Source organism: Watersipora subatra, chromosome 3 (genome assembly GCF_963576615.1).
Source record: "Watersipora subatra chromosome 3, tzWatSuba1.1, whole genome shotgun sequence".
Lineage (NCBI taxonomy): Eukaryota > Metazoa > Bryozoa > Gymnolaemata > Cheilostomatida > Watersiporidae > Watersipora > Watersipora subatra.
The window spans coordinates 21,194,929-21,222,700 of NC_088710.1; the positions used below are offsets into that span (position 1 = coordinate 21,194,929).

General features: G+C 34.4%; 1 protein-coding gene across 1 annotated transcript in view; it reads left to right on the forward strand.

Moving 5' to 3' along the window:
* LOC137391329 (sodium leak channel NALCN-like) overlaps positions 1-27,772 on the forward strand; it is a 74,143-nt gene that overhangs the window by 26,687 nt on the left and 19,684 nt on the right. Inside the window, exons 14-26 of the mRNA XM_068077768.1 lie at positions 3,937-4,011; positions 5,862-5,935; positions 6,791-6,910; positions 7,369-7,503; positions 7,669-7,791; positions 15,727-15,786; positions 16,718-16,927; positions 18,262-18,441; positions 19,134-19,269; positions 20,066-20,200; positions 22,639-22,824; positions 23,263-23,465; positions 26,122-26,341. Of these exons, the coding sequence (XP_067933869.1) occupies positions 3,937-4,011; positions 5,862-5,935; positions 6,791-6,910; positions 7,369-7,503; positions 7,669-7,791; positions 15,727-15,786; positions 16,718-16,927; positions 18,262-18,441; positions 19,134-19,269; positions 20,066-20,200; positions 22,639-22,824; positions 23,263-23,465; positions 26,122-26,341 (1,857 nt within the window). The remainder of the gene's footprint in view (positions 1-3,936; positions 4,012-5,861; positions 5,936-6,790; positions 6,911-7,368; positions 7,504-7,668; positions 7,792-15,726; positions 15,787-16,717; positions 16,928-18,261; positions 18,442-19,133; positions 19,270-20,065; positions 20,201-22,638; positions 22,825-23,262; positions 23,466-26,121; positions 26,342-27,772) is intronic.

Below are 27,772 nucleotides of genomic sequence, written 5' to 3' on the forward strand. Positions count from 1 at the left end.
GGCTTTTGTTATGAGATTGACAAGCCTTAGATCGACACCATTTATATGTTTATGAATGGGTTGCCAGCTGTTACTTTACATTAGGCACTAAACAGTAACCAAATTTGCGGTACCAAATCGTTTTATTTTGTTTACAATATTTGCGAGTCACCTTGATATGTTTCCTTTAGCAGACCAATTTACGACAGTTATCATTTACACCAAGAATTAAATAAAATCTTAGGAGGGCAAATGGTGAGTTGTGCCATTTTGTTAAACTTTTTGTTCAGCTATTGAAGTTATTCCAGCAATTAAATTCTAGCAAAGCAAAATCCGCATGGTACTGGATTTCATCTTGGGACCTCCGGATGTAGAAGTGGTGAACTTGATTATTAAGCTACACTGGATACAACGAGTTTATTGGGCAAACAATCATTATATTAGTTAAGATACTCACGCTTAAAGTGCTTGATTGGGGTTGATAGCTAGCACTGTCGACCATTTTGCGTAACGCTTGTAAAGAATTTTGTTGACTTGCAACAAAATTCACATTACAGTTATTTGGTATCAAAAGTCTCACTATGTGTTACTCTGCTGTGTTGTAGCTGCAAAATATGTGAAAATGTGATTACAAGCTCGTAAAAGCTAAAACATGAACAGTTAATCACAGTCATCACGAAAATGCTTTGAAAACTGTTGGAATCCTTTATTTTAATGACGTACTCAACTCGACGGGGTTATTGTTTTGACACTGATGTTATCACCTGGAATGAAAGGCTAATAAAATGTCTCGTAGCACTAGTTTATGACAAACTCTTGGGGTTATACTGGAAAGTCCTTATCAAATACAGACAATCGCTAATTTACAGGTTCGTTTCAGTTTGGTCTAATCATCTAGTCGTAGTCTGATCATGTAACCCATACTTCCTGCCAAATGATGCGAACAATTTCTCCAGCATTTTTCGACTATCACAGGTGACCAACAGGATCCTTATGTTTATCAGAAGATGATATGCGCTCCTTCGAGCTAAGGTTGAAAAATTAAACTGATTTTTACGCTAGGTTTTGAGATACCAGGGCTCAAAGTAACAGCATTACAATGATGATGAATTAGATGCGTAAGGACAATAGACATGGTTTTATTGAATGCGTGAAGTATATTTGCGAAAATATTTCAACGAATGAGGTTGCATGAAAGTGTAAACAGAAGCACATCGTTTTCAAGTACATCCCATTTGAGCCGTTTTGGAGAGGGATTCCAACCTACGAGGTTTTTGCGATGGCTGCGATGTGATGATTAACTGTTCGTTTTTGAGCTTTTAAGAGTTTGTAATCACATTTCCACATGTTTTGCACCTAAAAAACAGCAGAGTAACACATGGTGAACATCTTGATACCAAATATCTGTAATATGAATTTTGTTGTAAGTCAACCTTTAAGCTGGTCCAAACCGTGGGTATTGTTTTAGTAAAGATTTAGCTTTCCAGGTAAGTTTCTCAAATTCATTAGGTAATAATTCTATTACCCGTGCAACGCCAGGCATTCAGTGAGTTATATCTAAATAGTTGTGTAGACGCATTCATTTTGTGTATATATGAATGCTAGCTTCCCTTACTAACTACCACTAGTGATCTACTCTCACATAACTTGGTTGGTGTTGTAATGTCTTACTTTGCATTCAAGTCAAGTTATTAAACCAGTCTTCTAGCTGCAAACAGTTTGGCTGGCCTGAAGTCCTTATAAGCTGTCGTGCTTTTTTGTTGCATTTATAATATGTATCAAAAGTAGCATTATTATTTGTCATCAGTTTATAAAAATCTTTTTGAAATTAGGATTTGTAAAGTGATACCCTACTTAGACAAGTTGCAAACAACTTTAACTTTATATTTTCATTCTAGTCACTTTATTTTGATCTGCACGCAGACGGTGAACTATCATACAAACAACCCATTACTATTTATTTAAGTCCTAACAATGAAATCATCTATATATATATTTCTCAAAGTATGAGTGTATGTGGATCTGTCATTTCGGCTATAGCGCACGCTGATTATTTTACCGACGCGGCCACGCATTACAATGCTTCTGTTAAGAAATATTTTTCATAAGGTTCGAATACTATATCTGGGGTCAAAGCCAATTCTTCTCGCGCGGACAATTATATTGTCTCCGTATCTGCGTATTCAAAGTTTTGATGGATGGCTTCTTGGGAACAGTAACCTTTTGTATACACACACTTCCATGCAAGAATCGTTATTATCAATCTGCATATTCAGGATTTTTATTTTGTTTTCTCAGCTTGTATTAATTGTATCATTATCAACTCATCTTTTATTGTAATCATAGCAAAACCAACTTAATTTAGCTATTACTTGCTAATTATTTCAAATTTACATCTAAACCTTTTTATAGTCGCTTTATTCTTTATAATTTATTTGACCTGCATGAAACACTTTCCTCATGATATGAAGTTTAAAAGTTGTTTGACAAAATTTGAAAACCTTAACAGTTGTCTTTATTTTCTCTTAATTTATTTCAGCTACACGAAACACTTTTCTCATGATATGTAGTTGGACAGTTATAATGGCAAATGTTGTTATAAGTTAAATACAAACTAATCTTCTGACCAGATTTTTTATTACCCGGGCAACGCCGGGTTCTACAGCTAGTAATTTAATATTTATCAGCACTGATGAGGTGTTTAACACGTCTCTTGGTTGTGTTAGTCTAGGGACATAGTTCTTAAAAAAGACAATCATTTCGAACAGTGGGAGTTTTGTACTGAAGTAGGTAGAGACAACTCCCTTTAGTTTCGTTGTCTCCTCAATTAAAACAATGTTGTTGTACCATTTATAGATTCTAACATTACTCTTTAAATACTCTTGCCATACACTATATTATTTATACGCGTATATCAATTTCTTTATTGAAGTTTGCATTCAGACATGAAAATCAATTTTTACAGATTTTAGACGTTCAAAAATCATGCACAGTAAAGAGTAACCGATTAAAAGGATAAGCAAAACTAAAAGATTTTTAAAGACCAGGTCATGATCAATATTTTAGTTTAGTGACTTTTCTGTTTGACTGTAAACATCTGTTATGTTGGTTGAGAGATTTAAATCGTTTTGATTAGCTTATGTTATACTTTAGCAATAGTTGATATGGCTTAGGGAATGAAGTTTGGTTAGAGCTGCCATTTTGGCCATGTGATCACGCAATCCCAATAGCCTTCAATGCATTTTCTTTTCATACGTATTTGTACATTTGCCCAACTTTCCATCTCTAATCCCATGTCTACCTTCTGTTTAGTGTTGTTTTGTGCTCCAGTGGTAAGTAGATTTAGTGCGAGCTTGTGTGCCCATTTCTATCACCTTTAATCACAGTGTCTGAGGTGCTGACACGTCACACGGTAATGTACCAGTTGGTTAAGTGTTTCATGCTTTCTTGCGCTGTCACACTATCTCTTATCGCTGTCACTGTATTAAGCTCATCTTTGCAAATGGCTGCTGGTAGCCATGCGCAGATCGGAACTTGCTAGCTTGTAGAGGAACGCTTATTGCTTACAATACTAATTTAGTGTTTGTGTTGGGCTCAATCTAGGGTGGAATTTTAAATCGTTTACATTTTTAATATATTTTTGAATTTTTTTTCAATTCTGCAATTTTACTAGTTGATGCGTTAAGTTGGTTCGATTTATTTGTTGCTGAATCAATGCTTACACTATTAATGGAACTGAACATTCTTTACCCTGTTTCTTATTTGCTATTTACTCTTTTTTTAAAAAGTTATTGCTTCAAATACTTTGCTCTTTTACTAATGATATTATCTGCACAAGATTGATCAACTAATCCATCTTTGCTTCCTTTAAAATTCATAAGCATCATAAGTTACTCGCATATGAAGTGTTATGTGTATGACCTAGATGTCTATGCGAAACATTCTCTCCTATTGCAGATCATTCTCAGTCTCTTTGTCGCCGTCATTCTTGACAATCTGGATTTAGATGAAGACATCAAGAAGTTGAAACAAGTAAGTGTGTGTTTCATGAAAAGACAATGCCTTGTGTGGGTTCTGATGTCTACTCGACACTGAGTCTCGTATGGCCAAGACAGTCATTTGTTCAAGTCTTATAGTACAGAAGCAGACCGACTGTCAGTTACATCTTTATCAATGTACAGCTACAAATCTCCTTCCAATAAGCTATTATGTTAAGTTAGAAGTGCAATGTATTTCAAGTTATCCAAAATGTCATACACCGACGTGTAACTCGCAATAAACGGCTATTGCGGTATCAATGTTTTTACGATACAATGTTTCAAGAAACAGGGAAATAACTCGCAGCATACCATCTCATCCATATATATAATATATATAAATCTCAATGTTTGTCTTTTGTCGTTGCTGTGTCTAGCTATCTTTATCACGGTTAAAACTAAATATGTACATTATTTGTTATTATTATGGGTTAATATTATTCATATTGTTGTTTGCATTTATTCTTTGAAATTTTTTAAAGCCATTTCAAAATTCATAAGTCATTTTTTTTTATTTGTAGTCTTCAATTGTGCCGTTAAATGTCAAATTTTTCATCACAGTGCAAATGTAACAGCAAAATTCCAATCTCCGATTTCCATTTACTGCAAAGGGCAATCGCTAAAAATGTAAAATTAAAAAATGTTCGCAGGGATATTCCTTAAGTAAGAATTGCCTGTACATTTTCAGTACATTTCTCGATTCGGTCAGACCAAGTACCATCGTGCGCTTCATTGGTGTATTTAATTTTGATATTTCATTTTTGCATTTGTGCCAGTATCAGCTATCGAGAGGTACCAGTATTATAATCGTATTCAAAATATTGATGCATGGCTTCCGCACCAGCAGTAACCTTTTTTATGGACACACGTTTCTGTGTACTCTTTGTTATTATTAATCCATCATATTCATGATTTTTATTTTGCTTTTTTCAGTTCGTTTTAATTGTATCAGTATCAATTCACTTTTTATTGTAACCATTGTAACAAATCATACTTTATCTAGCTATTTCTTGATAGTTATTTCACATCTAAACACCTTTACAGTTGTTTTAGTGTTTCTGTTAATTTATTTGAACTGCACAAAACACTTTTCTCATGATATAGAGTTTAAAAGTTATAACGGTAAATGTTTTATTTGTTAAATAAAATAAATTTCTGGGCAAAGATTTTTTTTATTATCCAAGCATCCATCTAGTTTACCAATAAATGCAAATTTTTCATGTTTCAATTAGAGGTGCACTTGTATTGCCGGAGGGGTAATCATGTTAAAGGATCTTTAAAAAATACTTAACGTTAAATGGGTAATCAATAAACATGTTTAGGCGTATGCACATCGATAAACTTGAATTTGTCTTCTGCGTGTCGGTTTTAGTGATGGCTGATCGACACCATAATTGCTCTATCGATCAGAGAGTGACCCGAGACAAATCTACTAAAACATTTTTAGCATTAATTACATGTGTTTGTTACACGGCAAGTATTTGGTTATCCTAGCTCATAAGTCTTGACCATTTACCATTGCATTAACATTGAGCATTAACCCATATGCTCATTAGCATTGACCCATATACTTAGAAAGTTAGAAATCATTGATCCTGCAAATAGGCACGAATTATCTCATGGAAACACAAACAAATGAGAAAATGTTGCAGCCAAAGCCAATCTTCACCTGATGTCGGTTGATTGTCTTGAACAAATCCCTCCAGTACAAATGTACAAGTATTATTGGTAATTTTTTCCTGTACAATATGTGTGGTCTGTTTCAAAAGCTATTTCAAACTAAAAAATGTATTTGTGATTAAATTAAACATTTCTCCATCTGGCCAAGTTCTGTTTGTGTTTCAGCTGAAGGCAAGAGAGATGAGCACTGCGCAGCAACAAAACCTGCCACTCAGGCTGAGAGTATTTGAAAAGTTCTCGTAAGTATTTATAAAAAATGTTATATAAATACAATTTACATAATAAACCTTCAGTACAAGTACATGTACTTACATCATATGTACTTAAACAATACATACATAGATATTTTTCATCTATCGTATAATAAGCAAGAACTCTTGACAATAATAAGTAAATAAATCTGTGTTGTGATTTTTTGTTTGTGGAGTTATCTTTCCATTCTTGTGGTGAAATATTGTGTTTAAATGTGCTTAAATTAATTATATCTGTAGGTGTGTTAGTTTGAATTACTTAAGACGACATTACCACTTTGGTAAGACTACAAACTTTAAAGTGAGAGGGATAACTTTCAACAATCACGTCGTGTAGGTTTGCAGAGAGGCGTTATTTGTTTGGTAGGGAAACAGCAATTTAATGGCGAGGTCTATCGGATGTTTGGGGCATTTTACTGTCACTGCCACAGGATTTACCCCTGAATATGTGTCTCTATTATATGTACATATAAATGTTTAAATATATCCACAAACTTTCAGCATGTGTATGTGTACATACAGCATACTTACATACACATGATGTATATGTTCATATACTCGCACTATTTGCACTTTAATTGCACATTTACATATCAACAAATGTACAATAAATATTGAATATTTATTTCAAATACACTTAACTCATCTATGTACATGCGCTTTCGCTTTATGGAAACATGTTGTAAGTACATACATGTATGTATTTCCAGATTGTTTTTACATACTTACAGCATATGAACTTAAGAAAGAAAACGTGTGTTTAGAACGAACGCTTAGCAGTTAGTATTAACTTCTTATGCTTATCACTTTGTACCTTAGTAGCTTTTTCTCTGTCTTTTACAGCAATCAGCCTCAGCTCGTGAGTGTCTCCAAAAAGCTCACCACAATTTTTACTGCTCCAAAAGTTAGAGAGAGTTTTATGAGAAGCTTTGTTGACAGTGGGTCTAGTGACAGCACTAGCAGGTGTGTTTGATAACTACTACATCGGTTGCAGCTAACCACATTTATATTGCTATTTTATTTACACATTTGTAAAGTTTCTCTACATTGTTGTGGCTGACCATGTGATAAGATTGATGTCATAATAATTAGAACTGCTGTAGAAAAGGTTGAAATCTTCTGAGTTCGAAAAGGGTAAAAAGTTCTTTGATCAAACTTGTTGTTTTTGTGTAAATGATTCTATATGAGATGCTTCGATAATAGTTTTTACTTTAAAGCTTAGCTTTTTTAGTTTGTAACAACCTTTTTTATATATATTTTATATGTCCCTTTTCATTCATATTTTGCTGTCATACATAACTGTATAAGAACAACGCCGGATATTCAGTAGTAACTGTACAAAAACAATGATCACATGAAAATGATTGCGGGAGAATAACTTTGTAGAAATAATCTGAGCATGAAATATTCTGGGTTTTTAGTGGAGTCAGACATAGAAAGCCTAAAGTGGAAATGCCTCACTCAGAGTTATCAGACATATCTCTGCTGACAGGCAAACCTGCCTCTCTGTCTACTAGAGATGACTTTAGAAGAGATGAGATCTCAGGCCTCATCTTGTAAGTCACACGTGCGGCTCGAGCTCTGACCTCAGCAGACCAGCTCTAGACTCAGCACCCTCATCTTCGAGCACTAGTATAATTGTATCTCTTTCTGGATTATCAGCCATGCTGATCAGATTTTTTATTTTCTTAAACTATGATATGATCTCATATTGTTGGTAGTGATTCGAGTGAGCAACGAACGATGAATTCCTCCGATCCGTTAATATCTAAAGGAAATGCAACTTTACCTGCCAACAAGTCTCTTCTCTCAGCCAACCAAGGAAACAGTAGCTCCACTCTGCGGTAATGACTGTGTATTGACTCTCTACAAATGATTTTTAAGATTGGCTTTTGGTGTCGACTATATTCTCAAGCTATTCACTATGCGCTCGAGGCGTTGGCTATATATTCTAGACAATAACTGTATGCTCTGGACAAGGACTGTCAGCTCTAGGCCATGCCTGTACTCTCTGAGCAATGCCTGTACTCTCTGGACAATGACTGTACTCTTTAGACAACGACTGTACTCTTTAGACAACGACTGTACTCTCTAGACAATGACTGTACTCTCTAGACAATGACTGTACTCTCTAGACAATGACTGTACTCTCTAGACAATGACTGTACTCTTTAGACAATGACTGTACTCTTTAGACAACGACTGTCCTTTTTAGACAACGACTGTATGCTCTAGACAATGACTGTATGCTCTGTAAAATGACTACGCTCTAGGCTATGACTGAATTTTTAAGACAAGGACTGTACGTACGCTCAGTACAATGATTGCATTCTCTGTACAATGACTGTATTCCTGTTAGACAGTGAATATATTCTTTGGACAATGACGGTTTGCCCTAGGTATTGTAGGTATTGCCCTGTATCTTTTAGGTATCGATTGTAAGCCCCAGGCATTAACTATTGGCTGCATGTGCTAGAAAAAGGCCGCATAAACTTTAGCCAATGTACAGATGTTTTAGGCATTGGCTATAGGCTCTAGGAATCGTCTGCCTGTTTTCGGCAATAATGTTATGATTTCTGCTCCAGGTGTTAACTGTATGCTCCAGGTGTTAACTGTATGCTCAAGGTTTTTACACTTAGGCTTGATGCAGTAGATTAGGTTTATTGTCTAGGAGTTGATTTTGTTCTCAAACACTACCTCCATGCTTCAGATTACCCTTTGTATTGAGCATTTAACATTTGCTGTTCATTATATATGAATGTACATGCAGCTTTTCGCTATAAAATGCCAGAAAGTCTTTATGCAACCCCAAAGTGTACACCTCGTTAAAGAGCCTTCTCCAATTTTATACAACCAATAAATGTTGGCATAGCCAACTTGATTTTAATCCCGTTTTGGTGCTCTTTTGGCCAAGCAATCATATATTGGAAAAATTGCGAGTGGAACAAAAACGATAAAGAAACAAACAGATTTGTTAAGTCATATTTAATGATAGTTTTGCTTCCCTGCCATATTCCTTGCTTTCCTCTATTGATCACATGCCTGTTTTAGTACTGACTCGTTAGTTTCTTTCTCCCTCTCTGCTGAAAGAGCTTTTGAAGCTACTTAGTTCCACACTAGACCTGAAGGAAGCTCCAAAACCTTTTTCCTTTTTGCATTCTGATAATATATTATGTCAAGCACTTCCCATTGCATTTGCCTTCCCTACTCACTCCTTGGAACACACCTTAGCCGAGTTGCAAAGCTGCATAGGAAGCTTCTTCAACCTGAATAATTTGCTGCTACTTGTTTCAGGCTTTCTTGGGGGTCCCAGTAGACTTCACATTAGAGCTATCCTAATGGTTTCCTCCAAAGCAGTTGGAATGTTTGCTCACTTTTTTGAATAGGCTTATTTCTTCTGCAAAACCCTTTAAAATGTTTTTGATGATTGCAATTATATTTTGGGGAAATGCTAACAGAACGCTTATCCTCCTGCATTATTTTGTTACGCTTTTAGATTGCCCATTTATTGGACGTCAAGGCCTAGCGTTTCTCGGTCTGCATATATATCTACTCTAAATGTGTATGTTTAGCTAGCCTCTCCCTCTTGCTTGTCTGCTTTTATGGAACACCAAACTTTGTCATAATTTACCAATGCATGAGACTGTTCCACTGGTCACCACTAGGGCCTAGAGATGATCAGTAGTCACTAGTAGTGACTAGTGGTGACTAGCAGTAACCAGTGGTCATCAGTGGTCACCACTGGTGACCACTGATGACCACTGGTCACCTGTCATAGCTGTCAATGCCTAAGCAAGTAGCTAAAACCTTTTACATAACCACCGCAACCAAAAACAATTGTAGCCAATTCTGTGATATTCTCAAGCATAGAGTTATCTCCCCCTAGAGTGATAACTGTGCCATCAACAACACGAGCGTTTCCGGTGCCAACAAGGAGCGTCTAAGCTACGCCCCTTTTTTGTGCTAGTCAATCGTAGTGATTGACAGAACAATAACATCAGCCATGAGAATGATCATGAATTTCCACAGTTAAGATAGTAATTATTGCTCATATTAAAGAAATGATGATTATAGTTTATCACTCTAATATATGCTTATTATTTAAAGCAATTCAATACCTACATGCCTTGCAAAGTCACTGAATAGATAGTGTTAAGTAAGTGAGTTAATGCAATCAGTTACTCCAATGATATACAGCCCCCCCCCACATGGGGGCTGTATATCATTGGTTACTTATAGATAAGATAGATAGTCATACTGGGGTTGTATTACATTGGTGTGATGGTAAGCTAATCAACTGCCATCAACTGAAAGTATTGACATTGTATGGTGATAGAGTGATTCATTGACACCACAGTTCAAAAACAGCCCTTGCATGTAATATTAGATTTCAATACATATCAATCAAATATATAGACTAGCTTGAAGCAAAGATGTCCACTAGTTAGTGGACATCTTTGCTTGATGTAAGCAAGCAAAAAGTTTGAAAGTTAGAGTGGCAAATGTTGTTATATGTTAAATAAAAATAAATTATACTAAATTATAATTATTTAAAAATAAAATAGACTTTTTTATTACTTTATTTATTAAATAATTTTTTATTTTAATCATAGCTAAACAGATTATATTTAGCCATTACTTACTAATTATTTCACATTTACATTTAAACACATTTGCAGTTTCATTTTTCTTCCTAATTCATTTCTACAAAAAACTTATTTCATGATATGAAATTTATAAAAGTTGTAGTTATTTGAAAAAGCTTGAAAACATTTACAGTTGTTTTTATTTTTGCTCTTCTCTTCATTTATTTCAATTACACAAAACACTTCTCATAATATATAGTTTGAAAGTTAAAGTGGTAAATGTTGTTATATGTTAAATAAAAATAAATTATACTTAATTATACTAAATTATTATATAAAAATAGAATAGACTTTTATTACCTTATTTATTTAATAATTTTTTATTGTAATCATAGCTAAACAGATTATATTTATTTCCATAATTCATTTCCATATTATTTTCATTTCCATACCATTTCCCTACTTCATTTCCATATTATTTCCATAACATTTCCATAATTCATTCCATATTACTTCCATTTCCATAATTTATTTCCATATTAATTCCATTTCCATAATTCATTTCCATATTATTTCCATTTCCATAACATTTCCACAATTCATTTCCATATTATTTCCATTTCCATAATTCATTTCCATATTATTTCCATTTCCATAGCATTTCTATAATTCATTTCCATATTATTTCCATTTCCATACCATTTTCATATTTCTAAAATAAAATTTCCATATCCATTTCCCTAAAATTATGGAAATATTTATGTTTATGGAAATGGATATGGACAAGTAAACATTTCCATAATTATATGTTTAGCGATCCCTGGTAGGTATTGAATTGCTTTAAATAATAAGCATATATTAGAGTGATAAACTATAATCATCATTTCTTTAATATGAGCATTAATTACTATCTTAACTGGAAATTCATTATTCTTGTTTAACCCTTCTCATGGCTGATGTTATTGATCTAGTCAATCACTACGACTGACTAGCACAAAAAAGGGGCGTGGTCTAAACGCTCCTTGTTGGCACCGGAAACGCTCGTGTAGTTATCACTCTAGGGGGAGATAACTCTATGTTCTCAGCCTTTCTAGGCTATTGATACAATTTTTTTATTTAAAAGATACATTTGTTAGTTAATTTTTATGCTTTCCAATTCTTTTTTCTTTAATTAGGCAAGTTGAAAATTTTTTAAAATTAATTCTTTATCAAGTTTATTTATATTGAAGATATAAACAGGTTGACAAGGTTCTGTTGGAGCTTCGAACTCGAGCTTCGAACAATTCTGAACTGAAGAACATTTTGAAGAGAGCAGTAAATGTTACCATTTAATACTATCACCGTGCTTGACTCAGGAAGCCCTCATCTCAGAATGCTAGAAATATTGTTTAGTACAAATGTTAAAACGGTCGAGAATCACTAACACTCGCTAAAAACACATGAGAAGTTTTGTCAAAATTTTGTTACGAATCACTTGAAATGGGAGAGCTCAGAAATGAGATGAAAGCTTTGCCCTTCATTTATTGTTTATTTGGTGTAATTTTGTAAAATTGTTTACTAGACAGTATGGCCTTTTACTCAATAACTGCTGCTGAAACTGAATTTGAAAGTGAAACTATTTTATTAATAGAAAACAAGTAAGAAAGCTTCAAAAAGGCCAGCTCAGTTGTCCAGAGTACAAGGTTGTTCACCAGAACACCCAATTGCTAAAACTGTGTTTTAGTAAGCAACTCAAAATAGTAAAATCAGTGACATTCTATCAGCTCTGTAAATGCAACTTTAGTTTCTGTTGGCTACTAGGTCCGCTAGTAACATCTACAATGTAATTTGCAGTGCTGCTGTAGAAAAAAGCACATGTAGTTGAACTTCTTACAAACTTAATTTGTCTCAAAATCTTCTCCACGTGTCCAAAACTTGGATAAATCGGTGAAAATATTTCCATAAGAATAATACAGTGCAACTACATTTAAATGTCTAAAAACGTATTGTAACTCTTTTGCTACTGTTAATAACAATTGGCATTACATTTATTTTATGAAATAACATAAACTAAATTTGATGTAAAGAATTTGATTAATGACCAATAAAGGACATTTGTGCTGTTGCTTGATCCTGGGGAATGACAGTGTAGGACTCTGTTATGCAGTCTTAGAGGTAGAGATGCTGAGAGAGAGACATGCAGTCTAATTGAGTCTATTTTAGTCTAATTAAGTTTGAAACTAAATGTCTTATATATCGTTTAATTAATTTTATGCATTTGTTTTGATTTTTACTGCCTCCAACGTTGTCACATTTGCTTACACAGCTGCAATACATTGACAAACTTTGAACATCACACGTCGCAAATTTCTTTAGAGGTTTGACCGGACTAAAACAGCAATCAATCATTACCTGGAAATATGTCTAAAACTTATGGCTTGCTTAAAGAACGGTTTTTAAGCAAACTTCTGCAGCAGTTTAGTGAGTTGAAAATATTTCACTACTAATGTTCGGTACCTGGCAAAATTAAGAGTTGCTTTTTTATACTTGCCATTGGAGAAAGAGTGGACAACTCAGCATATTAAAGAAATACTCCTACGATTATTCGAGGAACACTCAATACTTTAAAAATATGTGGCTGGAATATTTGAGACGCAGGTTGCAGATTTCCAAAATGGCTAAATTATAATATGTAACCCCAAATGGGCTAATCACTCTGCCAAGTAATTTACGAGGAATACAAAGTCTCTCCTTATTAACTCGTTATGATCATATCATTGCTTGCCTTTACTATAAAATCAAGAGTTCTTTGCTCAATATTTTAACAAGATATAAACTGAGAAGGATGGCAGTGATATAGTTACAGCAGAACAGGTTGTATCAAGCTATCTTATGTTCACTGATGTAATGAAATGAGAGATAATAGATCATATGATTTTAATATGAATTAAGTTATCTGTTTGTTACCCTGTTGTTGTGAACACATTCTAATGGTACTGCTACATTTATTAACAGATTTGTGTATATGTAAATAGCAATTTTTTGTTAAATGTGCTCACCATATTGATGCCTGCAAGAAACTCTTGAGTGTTGCTATCTAGTAGATATCATAGTCGTATCACATGCAGTGATTGCATAGTGCCTGCTATCCATCGTGATATAACCTTTTTCTCTTGAGTAGTATTACTGTGATAGAGTTCATGGTGCTTGCGAAGAGCAAGTAGTAATCGGATTCATAAAAGTTGGTCACTGAGTAACTTGACTGAAACTTCCGATGTCGAAATCTTCAGTTGCAGTTGAAATAATCTAATCGTAAAAACTTCCTACTAAATAGCATTGGTCATGCCTTATTTGGTCTGGCCAGTTTATTGGACAGGTTATTATGAGCAAATACAATATTTACTTTATTTCCTTACGGATGAATAATTAAATTATGATTCATAACACGGGAAATGTTCTTCTTTATGTATTTTCCTACATGAATAGGCGACGGACTAAGATGACTTTAAACTTTTCAGTTTATTTTTTTGACATGTTTGTTCAACTCCTTACAAAACTTTAATGAGATATGTTTACTTCATAAGCTTTAGCTCTGTTGCTGTGTGGTATCCAATCACATATGGTCGGTGTTTTATTGAATTGGTTTTGTTTTAAATTGTAAAAACAGCAGATACGTAATAAAAGTTTGGTTCTCTGACACATAATTATCAAATATCGAGTTGTGATTGTTTTGAGGTGATAAGCACTTTTCACACCATTCATGTCTGAATGCATTGAGTTAAAGGAACATTAAATGATTTAAAATTTCATTTAAAAATCATTTCGCTCAATAACAACATCTAATAGCTGAATACTGGTTATTTTAAAAAGGCTTTGCCTAGTTGATGAAGTGAAACCGCAAACACCACCTGGTAAAATGATTTGTTGATGTTACATATATCGCATGTCATTTTTGGGTGTGCTTCATTTTTAAACCCAATTTAAGCAGGATATTTTTTGGGAAATTGTTGTGCATAAGCTTTTAAATAGTATATTTATTATTTGGTTATTTAAATTACTTAATAAATAGTATATTTATACAAATTGTTTTATAAACTATAGATAATATTGTTGTTCTTAATCAAATCAATTACCAATTAAGCAGCTACTTTGTTGTACCTACAACATTTTATCACTCAAGGAAGACAGTTTATACTTTTATCATTTATTTCTAGTCAAACAAAGGTTGATTGTGTATTACTAAAAATGGACTCACTATGCTCAATGGGAGGAAATAGTATAGATGTAAAGTAGTTTTACAAAAAACCAAGTATTTTCCTTTGACAGCTTCTTGAAAGTTTTCTGAACTCTTTTTGTCGGAACACTTTCAGAGTGAGCCGGTTATCTGGGGCTACTTTTTACGAGAAGAGAAAAGCGGTGTCCGTTGCTGCTCTTTTGTTTATATGGCTGTTTTGTCAACGACTCATGTCATTTTTAGTTTTAATCACAACTCAATATTTGATATTCAATTACTAAAAATGGCAACGATGACAAAATTTTGTTATCTTGATAGGAAATGAGCTAAAATATAGCGACCAGTAGTACGATTTTCATTTGCAATAAGAATACTTCTATGATATTCATTCGGCGAGTGTTTGTAAGACTGCAAATTAATGCCTTTTAACAAAAATATTACAGCTATTTCAAATGCTGTCTTTGTAATTGTTACTCTATTGCCTTTTATTGTGATTCCAGTGTGCTTCAGTCTTAAAGGCTATACATTACAAGCTCGTGCGTCTTGATTCGTTTTTTATCGCAATAATGCACTGTTTTTACTCCTTTCAGTGGTACATAGGCTTGCTCTTTCATTGATTACCATTATTATAAACTACGTTAAATGCGATAGCTCACTTCGCTTTTCTGCTTCACACAAGGTGAGCTGCTTCGGCTTCTCCAGTTCCAGCTTCAGCCAGATGGCCGGTTCCTACTAAGGTCAATGCCAAAATATTTTTCTTATATGTCATGCCCTGATCATTCCATGTAACATGGTCAAATTATGACTCTGTTCACAGTTGATTAAATGAACATTAGCAAGCATCAGTTAATTCCATGTTTTGAATTTATTCCACTTGTCACTGCTACCAATGCTTTCTATGCACATCACAACGATCACCTTTCAGTGACCTTGTGCGCACCTTCCCTTCACTCATGCATATTGTGACCATGCTATTGCAGAGCTCTAATGAGCCGGGCTATTGTACCCTTTGAGGAGACATCTATCAACGCTATGGCTGGGTAATGCACACACACTCGAGACCATGCCCCGAACCTCGCACTTTGCCATTGTTTATTATGTCGGCTGTGTATCACACTCGCTTCACGCATTCTTTTTGTAGCCTCCGAACTATGGGCCCGTTGTCATTGTCATCTACGTAAACACACTCGAGTGTTACTGAGTCAAAATGTGTTTGGTTGAATGTTTGTGGATCATGAATGTTGTTGGCCAGATGGTTTTTGAGGGTAATTTTGTGACCTAGTTGAGCTTTCAAGCGCAAAGTTTAAAATGGATAAATGTTTGTAAATGGTATGTATTACTCCATCAAACCCTCAGTGGAAGTCTTTGTTTTATGCTTGTTAACTTAGGCGCTTTTGCTGTCTTGCTCTGTTAGCGATCTTTATGAATCACGGCTAAAATTTTGCTATTTCAAGCATCAGTTCAAGTTTAAAACTGGATCTAATTATACAACCTGGTTTCAAATATTTAAAGTCTAACACAGCTGTGACATAAATTATGGAGATTCTATGGAGCTCGGGCAGTTTGGGTCTCCGTGACAAGCATTCTATATTGTTTGCTAAAATGACATGTGTAACACAGAGGAAAAGGAGTAAATGTTATTGCTGTCTTAGATATAGAGATAACCTTTTCAATAGATTTTTATTACATATTTTTGTTTCAAGTTTCTTATAAGAGTTCGAGTAATAAAAAAGCAACAACAAAAATGGAAAATTGTATAGTCATTTAGCCAGTTAGCATATTTGAAATCTTAGCTTGGTGTATTGGCAGATAATTGTGTTCAGACAACTATCAGCTTCTCAATATGTAATTTGCTTGCATCCGTTTGAGTTTGTTTTTAAAATACCTGTATCAATTTAGTTGTCATATCTTATTGTGTAGTTGTTTGAACGTTTTGTCTTTGTTTAGTTGTTATAATATGTTGTATTCTAGAGTTGGCAAAGCTCGCTCCAACACTCACCTAAGGAATCCACGAACGCTGCTTGAATCATCGGGCAGTAAACCGCAGCGAAATGGGGGTGTATCAGGTACGCTACCTTCCCAGAATTCTACAACAGCGCCTCTTGCTGCCAGAAGTAATACTGGTGATGACATTGATATTCAAATACTGCAACAGAAAAAACAACAAGCGGAAATTAAAAGGTAACCTTGATGGCTAGGAAAATTAAACGAAGATATAGTTTTTGAAAGAGTTTAAATCACAATTGTATTGTTTTTTCGCGTAAAGAAACTAAAACCTTCTTAGCATGGGTTCTTAGCATGAAGAAATGATATATTCTTGCGTTGAGAGGCTGTGTATTGCGCACTAGTCATGTTCAGCAAGATCATTGGCGAGATGCTACCTCTTAAAAGCTGTAAGATAGTTGTAGAGAAATTAAAAGAAATTACGTCGATCGATATTCTAGTTTCTGTGTTCGGAGCCATTGTAAATGGGCCGCATAAGAAAATTAAACTTTCAAGGTCTTTAAAGCTCATAGGCTTGGGAAGGTTTCACACACTATACTTAAGGGTAAAGATGCATGCTTATTAGGTATATGGGTGTATTTTTGGCATATAAATGTAGCACCAAGTAGACAATTGTCAAAACTAATATATCAAAGTACCCAAGACTTTACTAATCAATTCTAATATGAATTTATTAACTTGTTATTGTTATCATCATAGTTAGCCTGTTTTATTATCATGGGCAGTAGATGCAAACCTCTTCCAGCAAAGGTTTTGATTATTAAAAATTAACACCCATATAAAGACGACACTACACACAATGATGCCTGATTTTCATATAAAATCATTTGCAGATGGCTCTAACTCAACTATGCATGACTTCTTCATCATAAAACTGAAATTACACCTCTCAGGACAAATGTTTGAGTAACATAAAGGAAGATCTAATGAATCAGCCAATCAGTGTTGAGGAGTTCTGTTGAGAGAGATACAATCATATTACTAATCTTACTGTATCAAGTGTTGTAGTTCCCTTCTTGTAGCTGAAGGTCATAAAGATTTCAAGACTGTAAGAAATTGATATAGCTTATCTCAAGGGTATTGTGTAAGATACCCTCCTTGTCCAAAAGCTGGATATTTTAGCTTCACTCTATCCTCTCTAGGTAGATTATGCAGTGCAAGAGTTTGGACGCATAGAATAATCTCTCATTCACCTATCAATTTACAAATTATGCCTGCTGCAGGCCCATGCTGCAGTTTCACACTCAAACAGTCAACTGTGTACAAATTAACATCACATTCAATTTATTAATATTATGATATCATTGTGACTAATTTTAAATTACTAATTTTGTTTTTTTAGTCTAATGATGAAAGATTCGTTGTTTCATAGGACCTCCTATTTGCCAATACCACCGGTGGTAAAAACAAATCTCCTTTACAATGGCTTCTTCAATGCTCTGTCTATGTTGCTCGCGCTGTTGAATAGTTAACTGTAAATCTGCACCAATTGTCATTCTTTGTTCACTTAGGAACCAACAAGAGAGCGAGCTTCGCGAAAACCACCCCTACTTTGATACTCCCCTTTTCATGGTTGGACGAGAAAGCAAGTTCAGAAACTTTTGCAGAATGATTGTGACGGCTCGTTATTCTCACTCTCGGATTGACTCCGTCACGGGGCAAGAAAGCAAAGTCAAATACAAAAAACTAGCGTGAGTGTTACATTGAGTCTATGCGGTTTCTATCTTTCAAAGCCTTCTATAAGTGTATATTTCTAAAAAGTTGATTAAAGTAGTTAGCATCACTACTAGAAGATGTATTCCTCAACATTACTTAATAGAAATGTTTGATAATTTGTATCCAAATTTGTATCCAAATTGTATCCAAATTTGTGTCATGCTGTAGCATGATATTCCTGATATTTCTGTGTATTTTAGCAATCCTAATATTTGTTTGTTTGTTTATTTTCATCTATAATATAACTACAAAAAATAATATGAAGAGTGTTTCTTACAGTATAAAAGGTCAAGAGAAATAGAAAAAAAATTTCACTCCAGGGAAGGTGATGATGAGGTCCCCGTGCGCAATAGCTAGGCTAATCAATGCGCGGAACCTGAAAGTAGAGTCAGCAGTAGTCTGTCTAGTTAGTTTAGTCTAGTCTTGTTGTCTGAGGTAGCGCTTCAGTTCATTTTTGAAAGAATTAGCATTTACAAATTTACGCAGTGTAACCGGTAGTAGATTCCATAGCAATGACTCTTGGTAATCCAAACAACATTGACCAACTTTTGATTTAAACAATGGTATTTTTAGGTTTATATTCCAACATGCTGTAGCGTGTTGGAATATCAGGATTGCTAAAATACACAGAAGTTCATGTGAAACTACTAATAATATTTCTTTACAGGAAGTTCCTAAGCATCGTACCAGTACTTGACTGGATCATGATATTTGTGACTATTCTGTCATGTGGTGAGATGTTCCTTGAGACACCCTACAATCGAATCACTGACTTTCAACACACCCCAATGCACATATTCATGGTGAGTGTGAATATACATTTTTATCCAAAATGGGGTAAACAAATTTACCTACACGAGTATGCCATATCAAAAAATTAGATGCTCTCTACAGCATTCGATTATTTGGCCCATTAACTACTTTAAAGCATTTTCATTCATGTTTTTAATAGTTCAATGATGTGATTATCTCATCCTGAGACACTTCATGTGTGACATCATTTTTGTTATAATTAAATCCTGACAGTTTTACCAATTTTTTTATGTCTATTTTGTTAATAATCTCTTAACAATTTTTAAAGATCCTATTACTTTCATTTTTTTCCACAAGTTTGTTTTTCTGAGAACATTTGTTTAATTTACACTGAAGTGAACGTTTTTTTTTATAAAACAGCAACTTTTTTGTAAATCTTCCACCGTATACTCTGTAAATCGTGATGAGTTAACATCCAGGTCTTGATTTTTACAATGGTTAGTAGGATAATCAAACTAACCTTTCATCTTCACACAGTATGAGTTTTAGTTGGGAGTTTTGCTTATTTTTAAGCTATCATGATATTTTTGTTCTATTGTATAGCATGATAAATTGCAGAGCCGTATTTGTTAGGCACATTTTAGTTTTGCTTCTGACTACTTGAGATTTGTCATCCTATTAATTAACTTTATTGATTTTAGATATTTTACAATGATGAATGCGTCATAACAATATCATAGTCAGTTAAACATGACTGGGTTGTCTATGATGGGTCTAGAGAGTCACAGACTACAGTCTCCATATTAAGATAATATATGCTTATAACATTGTTTCCATTCGCTGCAGAGAGTCACAGAGTACCTGTTTGTTCTGGCGATGAGTGCTGAGATGGCTCTCAAGATTTTTGCTAACGGCCTCCTCTTCACACCGAATGCCCTCATCAGAGACTTCAGTGGTGGCATGGACATGTTTATCTACTTTGTAAGTTGTTTCTCATTTCGCTAACTGCCTGGCAGCAACTGACTCAATCGCATTAACTTTTATGGCCATATAAACTGACCTTATAAATGTATAAAGTTTATAAATTTATAAGGTCAGTGTGACTCAGCCATGATCGATCATTTGTTATTGAATAATGTTTAAAGTTTTACCATGCTTTTTTAAATATCTCTGGCTGGAAGTTTTCACATGGAATCTACGACATAGCATAAGAGATCTGTTTATTGACAGTCGAAGAGTATTTTGGGTTATGCATCAATGGAGTGATATGCTCCTAACTGAAGGATTGAATGCATACTCGTAAAAGCTAGTAGAGGACATGCAGTGCATAACAACCCCTTCATTTCCTCTTCAGTTCTCATCTGTCATGATCTTTTGAGGTGTTGAGGAATTCTAGCTAATGACTCAATACCTGCCTGAATTTTTAAATGGTTGGTTTTAGAGACTGAATTACTGACCAACTATTTATCTACTTTATGATTTTAATACATTCAACCAAATAATAACTAAGAATAAATGCAATAAATATTTTACGAAACGAATAATAATCAATGACAAGATGCAAATCAATGATTTATGTATTAATAGTCATGCATAGATATGCATGTCAGGCTATGCATGTCTTCCTTTATTTTTACATTCACACTGGCTGACAGCTGGACGATTCATTTCAATCTAATGGAGCAATTCTCATATTTGCTACTCCTGTCTCACGTTATAATAAGTACATTGTCAGCCCTATAGTCATGAGTTATTAACGACCAACACCTTTGCACAAGTGCGGTGTAATAGCACGATTCGTGGCTATTTGTTAAGAGTTTTGTAAATTCCAGTTTTTTTATTGCCGCGACAGATGGGCGGTACTTTATGAGAGCATGAGAGGTCTAAGAAAGTCGTATCCTTTTTTAACACTACTGTTATTATTATTATTGCACTTAAGTTTAGTTTTTAATTTTAAGCTTAAGCTCAGTGTTATTAGTGACTAGTCGAATCCTCGACGTTGCATGGGTAAGAGAATAATTACCTAATGAATTTGAATAACTTACCTAAAAAGCCGGATCTTTACTAAAATCTTTACTAAAACAATACCCGCGTTTTGGGCCAGCTTAATAATCGTCACGCGTAATGGTAAACAGTGTTAGTTATGAGCTCCAAACAAGTGCTTTAAGCGTGATTATCTTAACCAATGTAATGACTATTTGCCAGATAAACGATTGTATTCCGTGTAGCTGTATGGTTAAGTTCGCTACCTCAAAAACTGGAGTCCTGAGATCAAATCCACCACCGTGTGGTTTTTTCGTTGTTAGATTTTAATTGCTATAACTGGACACAAGGTTTACCAAAAAACAAAAAAACAAACACTGAGATTTACGTATATATATTTACGTACATGTATATAGATAGAAGACTAGACTGACTACTTTTTCTCCACTCCACTGCCTTTATAGCTTTTTGCTACAGTTGCATGTCTGTATTTATACCATACATTTACTTCACAACTTTGTTTTCATAGTTTGGCTAGTGTTATAACATATACAGTTTTTTCATAGTATTTCTTTAGTTTACTCTGTTGCATTATTGTTTTTTTCTTCTCTCCATTCTTACCTCTTGTTTTTTCCTCAGTACTTCATACCCTTTCTTTACTGCGTCTTTGTTGGTTATTGCATATCCTTTTTAATTAGATTACTTTATTGGCAATAACTTCATTTCCAATAGAAGTGTTTTTCAATTTATGTCATACAACAATAATAAAACTAAAAAATAAGGCAACAGTCAGCCACTAAAATCAAATGAATTGTTTGATATATGGTGTTTAAAATACGTTTCTATGCTAAGAGAACGGATATTAGGCGGAAGATTGTTAAAGCAGCTGGTAATAATATTTTCAAAGTACATGTAATTGTTAGATATTGTATGTAATTTTTTCATATCGGGTAAGTTGGAATGAGCTAAAAACCTGTAACTGTCATGTAAAAAATGAGGAAACAAACCCTAAAAGACCTTGAAATCTTTAATTGACGTACACAAGTAGTATAGTTAAAGTAAGAAGATGCAAAAAATTTTAAAAATCTTTGGGTTGAACAAGATATGCCGTGGACTGTTATGTAGATTTGCGATTAGCTGGAATACTTTTTTTTGCAACAAAAATAAATCATTTGTGGCATATCTTGGAGCTAGATTATAATAAATGTGTATACCATAAATAATATGGCAAAAGATGATATAAATTGTATGGCAGATTTTGAGTTTACATATGACCTGCAAAACTGGAGCAGAGTAATTGACTTAGTGACCGACCTCATTACAAATAGTGTCAACATGATTACTTCAAGAAAGTCGATCTGTCAAAACAATTTTTAGCAATTTTGTCTCTCGTCTACAGGCAATAGATTATCTGTTAAATTAATTTCTATTTGTAGACTAGTCTGCTATTCCTTTGCACAATGGTGATAGTCAAGTCAGAGTCAGGGAACATAGGCTATCTGTCTGGAGGGCATGTCCTACTCATACTGCGGTGTATGCGGCCTCTCAGAATATTCATTCTAGTACCACACATCAGGAAGGTTGTCTACGAGCTTGTTCGAGGCTTCAAGGAGATCATCCTTGTGAGAAAATTTACCTTTTCATCCATTATTCTTTTTTTCCTTGGCTAGAGGACTTTTTTATTATGAATAACATTGGTTAAGCAACTCCAAATAAATTGATTAGCCCACTAACCAATATGCTTATGGGATCTCTCTGCAATCTCTGCTTTTGGTTGGCTCTGACTGAGTATTTATAGCTATTGTATAATAATCTATTATATTGTTCTATAATAGATTATATAATCAATAGTTTTTTTGCATGTTGTATCATATTACATTTTTATTATTTTATATTACAAATTTAATTATAATGTTGGCATATATTATACTAAATTGCATAATAGATATTATTTATATTATGTTGTTACATGTTCTTAGTTATACTATTTGGTATATTAGTATTTTATAAAGACCTATTTATATTTCTTGCCAATGCTGATTAGGTGGCCATCTTTGTAGGTAACAATATTCCTCATCATGCTCATGTTTGTCTTCGCGAGCTATGGAGTCCAACGTTATGGTGGTATCCTTTATGGGTGCAATGATCCTCAGTTTCGTGAGGACAAAGAAAACTGTACAGGCCGGTTCTTTCGACGTGTCAAGGTCACTGATATGCAGTTGTCTGGTGGAGAGAATGTGGGCTATATGGTACCTCGGGTTTGGTAGGCATTCATTTATAAAGTTTTGTAACCATCCCTCTATCACCAGCGAACTTGTCCAAACCACTAAAACCTATTTTTCAGCATGTCTAGTGTACTCATGGTACTGGCATGGCCTTAAGCTTTATGCATTGGTAGGTAAAAACTTTTAGTTGTACACCGATATTGTGTATGTTAGCATGCTCATTGCGGCGAATGACAACTGATTTGATGCATTCAGTGCAACTCAAGGCAAAAATGTTTTAAGTGAATCAACATCATTCTCGGAATTGTTTACATAAATAAATTATCGTAATAGGCCTATATAATGGAACACGTCGTACTGTATAGGTATTGTTGAGCTGAAGGCATGGTGAAATGTTAGCAGCAACATTCCTTGGTCATCGTATACAAATGTTTCAGCAGTTGGAGGAAATGTGACGGTGACAAAGTTTACACATTTCACAAAATTAATACTGAGAAGACTACTTCTTGAAACTAAATAAATTTGTCAATGACTTGCACTCAGAAAGGGCAGAGATTTGAAATAAAAGGCAATTTTGGTCCTGCAACTTTGGTCACTAATAAATAAGCGAATATGCATAATATAATATGTACTCTAGGACACTTTTATTTCACTAGTAGGCCTATTTAGTTTTGTGAGTAGCACACAGAGTAAAATTTCGCTGCAACTTAATTTCGCGGCTCTGATGAGTGCGAAAATATAGTGATGTGAAAATAAATGCAGTGGAAAAAACAGATGACATTCCTCAGGTCCAGTTTGCTAATAAGAAAAAAAATCAATTTGGGACTAGTTAGTATTTGTAAACCGCAGGTTGAAATGTGTGGGTGAGATCGATAATTCAATTTGATCACTTGCTGCCATTTGTTTCTTGGACTATCAACGACGTCTAGGTCCCTCCTGCCGTGACTTTCACAATCGAATCCCAAGAAGAAAAAAATAGATAGGTAACAACCAACTTCACAACCAAAACTTTATAACCCTTTCGCTGCCATAAACGCATTTATGTGTTTTCTAGGGGCCACTGCCATAAACGCATTTTTGGACTTTCTCAGCAATTGCGTGGTAACCTGATTTTATTATTCGTTGACCACATAAGCCACGGTCTTTAAGAGTTTTATGAAATTGACTTTGTTGTCCGAAGATTTCTCTATAAAATCAGCCTAAAACAACGAAGCAATTTCAAACTTTTGTTTGAGAATTTCTAATCCAAAAACGAACATTTTTCTGTGAGTTCATTAACTACCAGCGCGAGTCATAAAACAGGTAATTAGCTGTTGATGACATTATAGCAAATCAATATTTTGATTTTTTGTGATTATACAGATAATTAAAGTAGCAGCACTATCTTTAATGTGTCTGTTCACAACCAAAACTGTATAATGTGATTGGACTTGGTGAGGGTTGATATTTTTTTGTTTGGCAATAAAATTCATCATTACAATAATTCTTCAATTTTATGACTTCACTTACCAGACTGTCATCCTCATCAGTTACAAATTCGGTGACTAAACTGATATCATCTTAATTTGCTTTGCCATGCTGCTCAGTCGGTGTATTAGCTATAACAAGTTTACCGGAAATTTCCCATTGAGCCCAACCACAGACGAAAATTGCCTGCATTTCTAATATGAAGATTTTATTGTGGATATCAATGAACAAAGCTATTTAATTTCGCGTTTTTGCTCGTTCGTTATGATAGTTTAGTTTCGCTCATGAAATTTCCGCGAGAGGATGACACCGCGAAAATGCGAAAGTTAGATGACACGAATACATAAGTGTCCTAGGGTACCATGTTAGGCATGTTAGTAGTGTATGTAAGTGTGAGACACATTCTTGTTACAGTAAATAACTCCAGTGGACGATCTTAACTTAAGTCATGAATTGTTTCAAAGTGCTCTAGTAGTACTCTAGCGTAGTACTCTAGTAGTAATACTCTAGTAGTAGTACTCTAGCACTATTACTCTAGCAGTAGCACTTTAGCAGTCGTACTCTAGTTGTAGTACTCTAGTAGTAGTACTCTAGCAGTAGTACTCTAGTAGTCGTACTCTAGCAGTAGTACTCTAGTAGTCGTACTCTAGCAGTAGTACTATAGCAGTAGTACTCTAGCAGTAGTACTATAGCAGTAGTACTCTAGCAGTAGTACTCTAGTAGTAGTACTCTAGTAGTAGTACTCTAGTAGTAGTACTCTAGTAGTAGTACTCTAGTAGTAGTACTCTAGCAGTAGTACTCTAGCAGTAGTACTCTAGTAGTAGTACTCTAGCAGTTGTACTCTAGCAGTTGTACTCTAGCAGTTGTACTCTAGTAGTAGTACTCTAGTAGTAGTACTCTAGTAGTAATACTCTAGTAGTATTACTCTAGTAGTCAAAGGTTTAGAAGTTGTCATATCTGTACTGTAGGAAGCAGATTGTTGTGCAGGCCTAAACAAGAGCAGGGTGAGAAGAACTGACCGTTCTATAATTGGTGTCCACAATCCTCCCATTTGTAGCTACATGATGAAGTCTTGCCATAGAATATATTCTTTTTTCTATTCCACTCTTTTGTTCTTGCAAACAACATTTGCAAAAGTTGAGCAGTCAGGTGTTTTTGTCCACAAATCATTTGATGCGTTTCAAAGCCAAGAATGTAACGTGGCTCTAACTTTGCAATTTTTTATAGGACGAATCCATACAGTTTCAACTTTGACAACATAATAAATGCCATGAGAGCTCTGTTCGAGGTCCTCTCCTTAGAAGGATGGCTGGAGATTCGTGACACTCTTATTGAGAGAGTTGGAAGCGCTGAGTGGATATTCATTCATGTATTTGTCTTTAATGGCGTACTCATCGGGCTAACACTCTTTGTGGGTGTTGTAATCTCAAACTACAGTCAGAATAAGGTGAGTCGTATGTATATGTTATTATTTTAATCTCCAATTACAGTCAGAATAAGGCGAGTCATATATGTATATATGTGAGTATTGTAATCTCTAACTATAGTCAGAATAAGGTGAGTTATATGTATATGGTATGTGATTACATATTGTAATCTACAGCTACATTCAGAATAAGGTGAGTCTGTTTCATGTATGGCTGCAATAGATTTTAGCTATAATTTGTGTTAGGCAAGCCATACGTGTGCATGGGTGTGATTGTTTCCAACTTCAGACAGAATAGGATGTCTTATTTGTATGAAAATTTGATGTCTCAAACCATAGTCACAGCAAGGCATGTTTTTTCTGCAGCCTGAATAAGGTGAGCCTCTAGATTATTTGCTAGAATGTACAGTCCTTCTAATTTTATGTCCAACTTGGACTGATTGTTTGACGGGTACATTATTAGCCAAATATTTAAATTCTACTACCTACTCATCATTAAGCATTTATTTGACTTGCTTATGTCAGATATCGTTTTCATAAAATTTAATTGGGTGGCCGGCTCACTTTTTAGTCACACCTCTCCGGCAGGGATGGTCTTCTCTGCTATCATTTTTATTTTACTACATGATTTCCTTTCTCTTGAGAACATTGTTTAAGGAAATGTTAAAAAAAACATTTAATGAAGATATTTCCAAAAATCATTCTACATCCATTACATTGGAGTCAGGAGCGTGCTTCCCAAGTTTCAAAATTTCCAAAATTTTGAAAAGTTCCAAAATTTCATATATGCAAATTGTAAACAAAAAGCTAAAATTGATGTGCTCTGTCACTTTCAATCTTATGTATTGTATGATAAGGATTCTGAAACTGTCTGCTCCTCTCTGCTGATCTATTGATAGCAATAAAATTCCAAGTTAATCTTACTTTGACTTTTAGTTGATAACTCTCAGATTTCTTTACTCCCGACTGTTCCAGTGAATAAGATAAAGAGCCTTTCCTACTATTTTAGTTTTTGTATTTGTTTGGTCTATCTAGTTCTCATATTTGATGAGTTCAAGGCTCAATTGTGATGTAGAGGTCTTAATAGAGTAATAGTAGTAGTATGAGAAGTACTAGTAGTGGTAGTATCAGTAGTAGTAGCAGTAGCTGCAGTAATAGTAGTAGTACTAGTAGTAGTAGTAGTAGTAGTAGTAGCAGTAGTAGTGTATAATAGTGGGCTAGTTTTTCAACATCTTTTAGAAACTCTTTATCATTACATAGTTTTAATTTTTCTAATGTCAAGTTTTAATCGGAAAGCATCGCTTTTAGCCTTCACTAAAACTTACTAGTCAGAATATAATAGGCATGCAGACAAAGGACTTTTGTAGTATGTACTCACAATATAACTGTAAGACAAGCACGACCTGTAGAAATGTTTTGAGCCTCGACCTTAGCATTCTGATATATCCACTT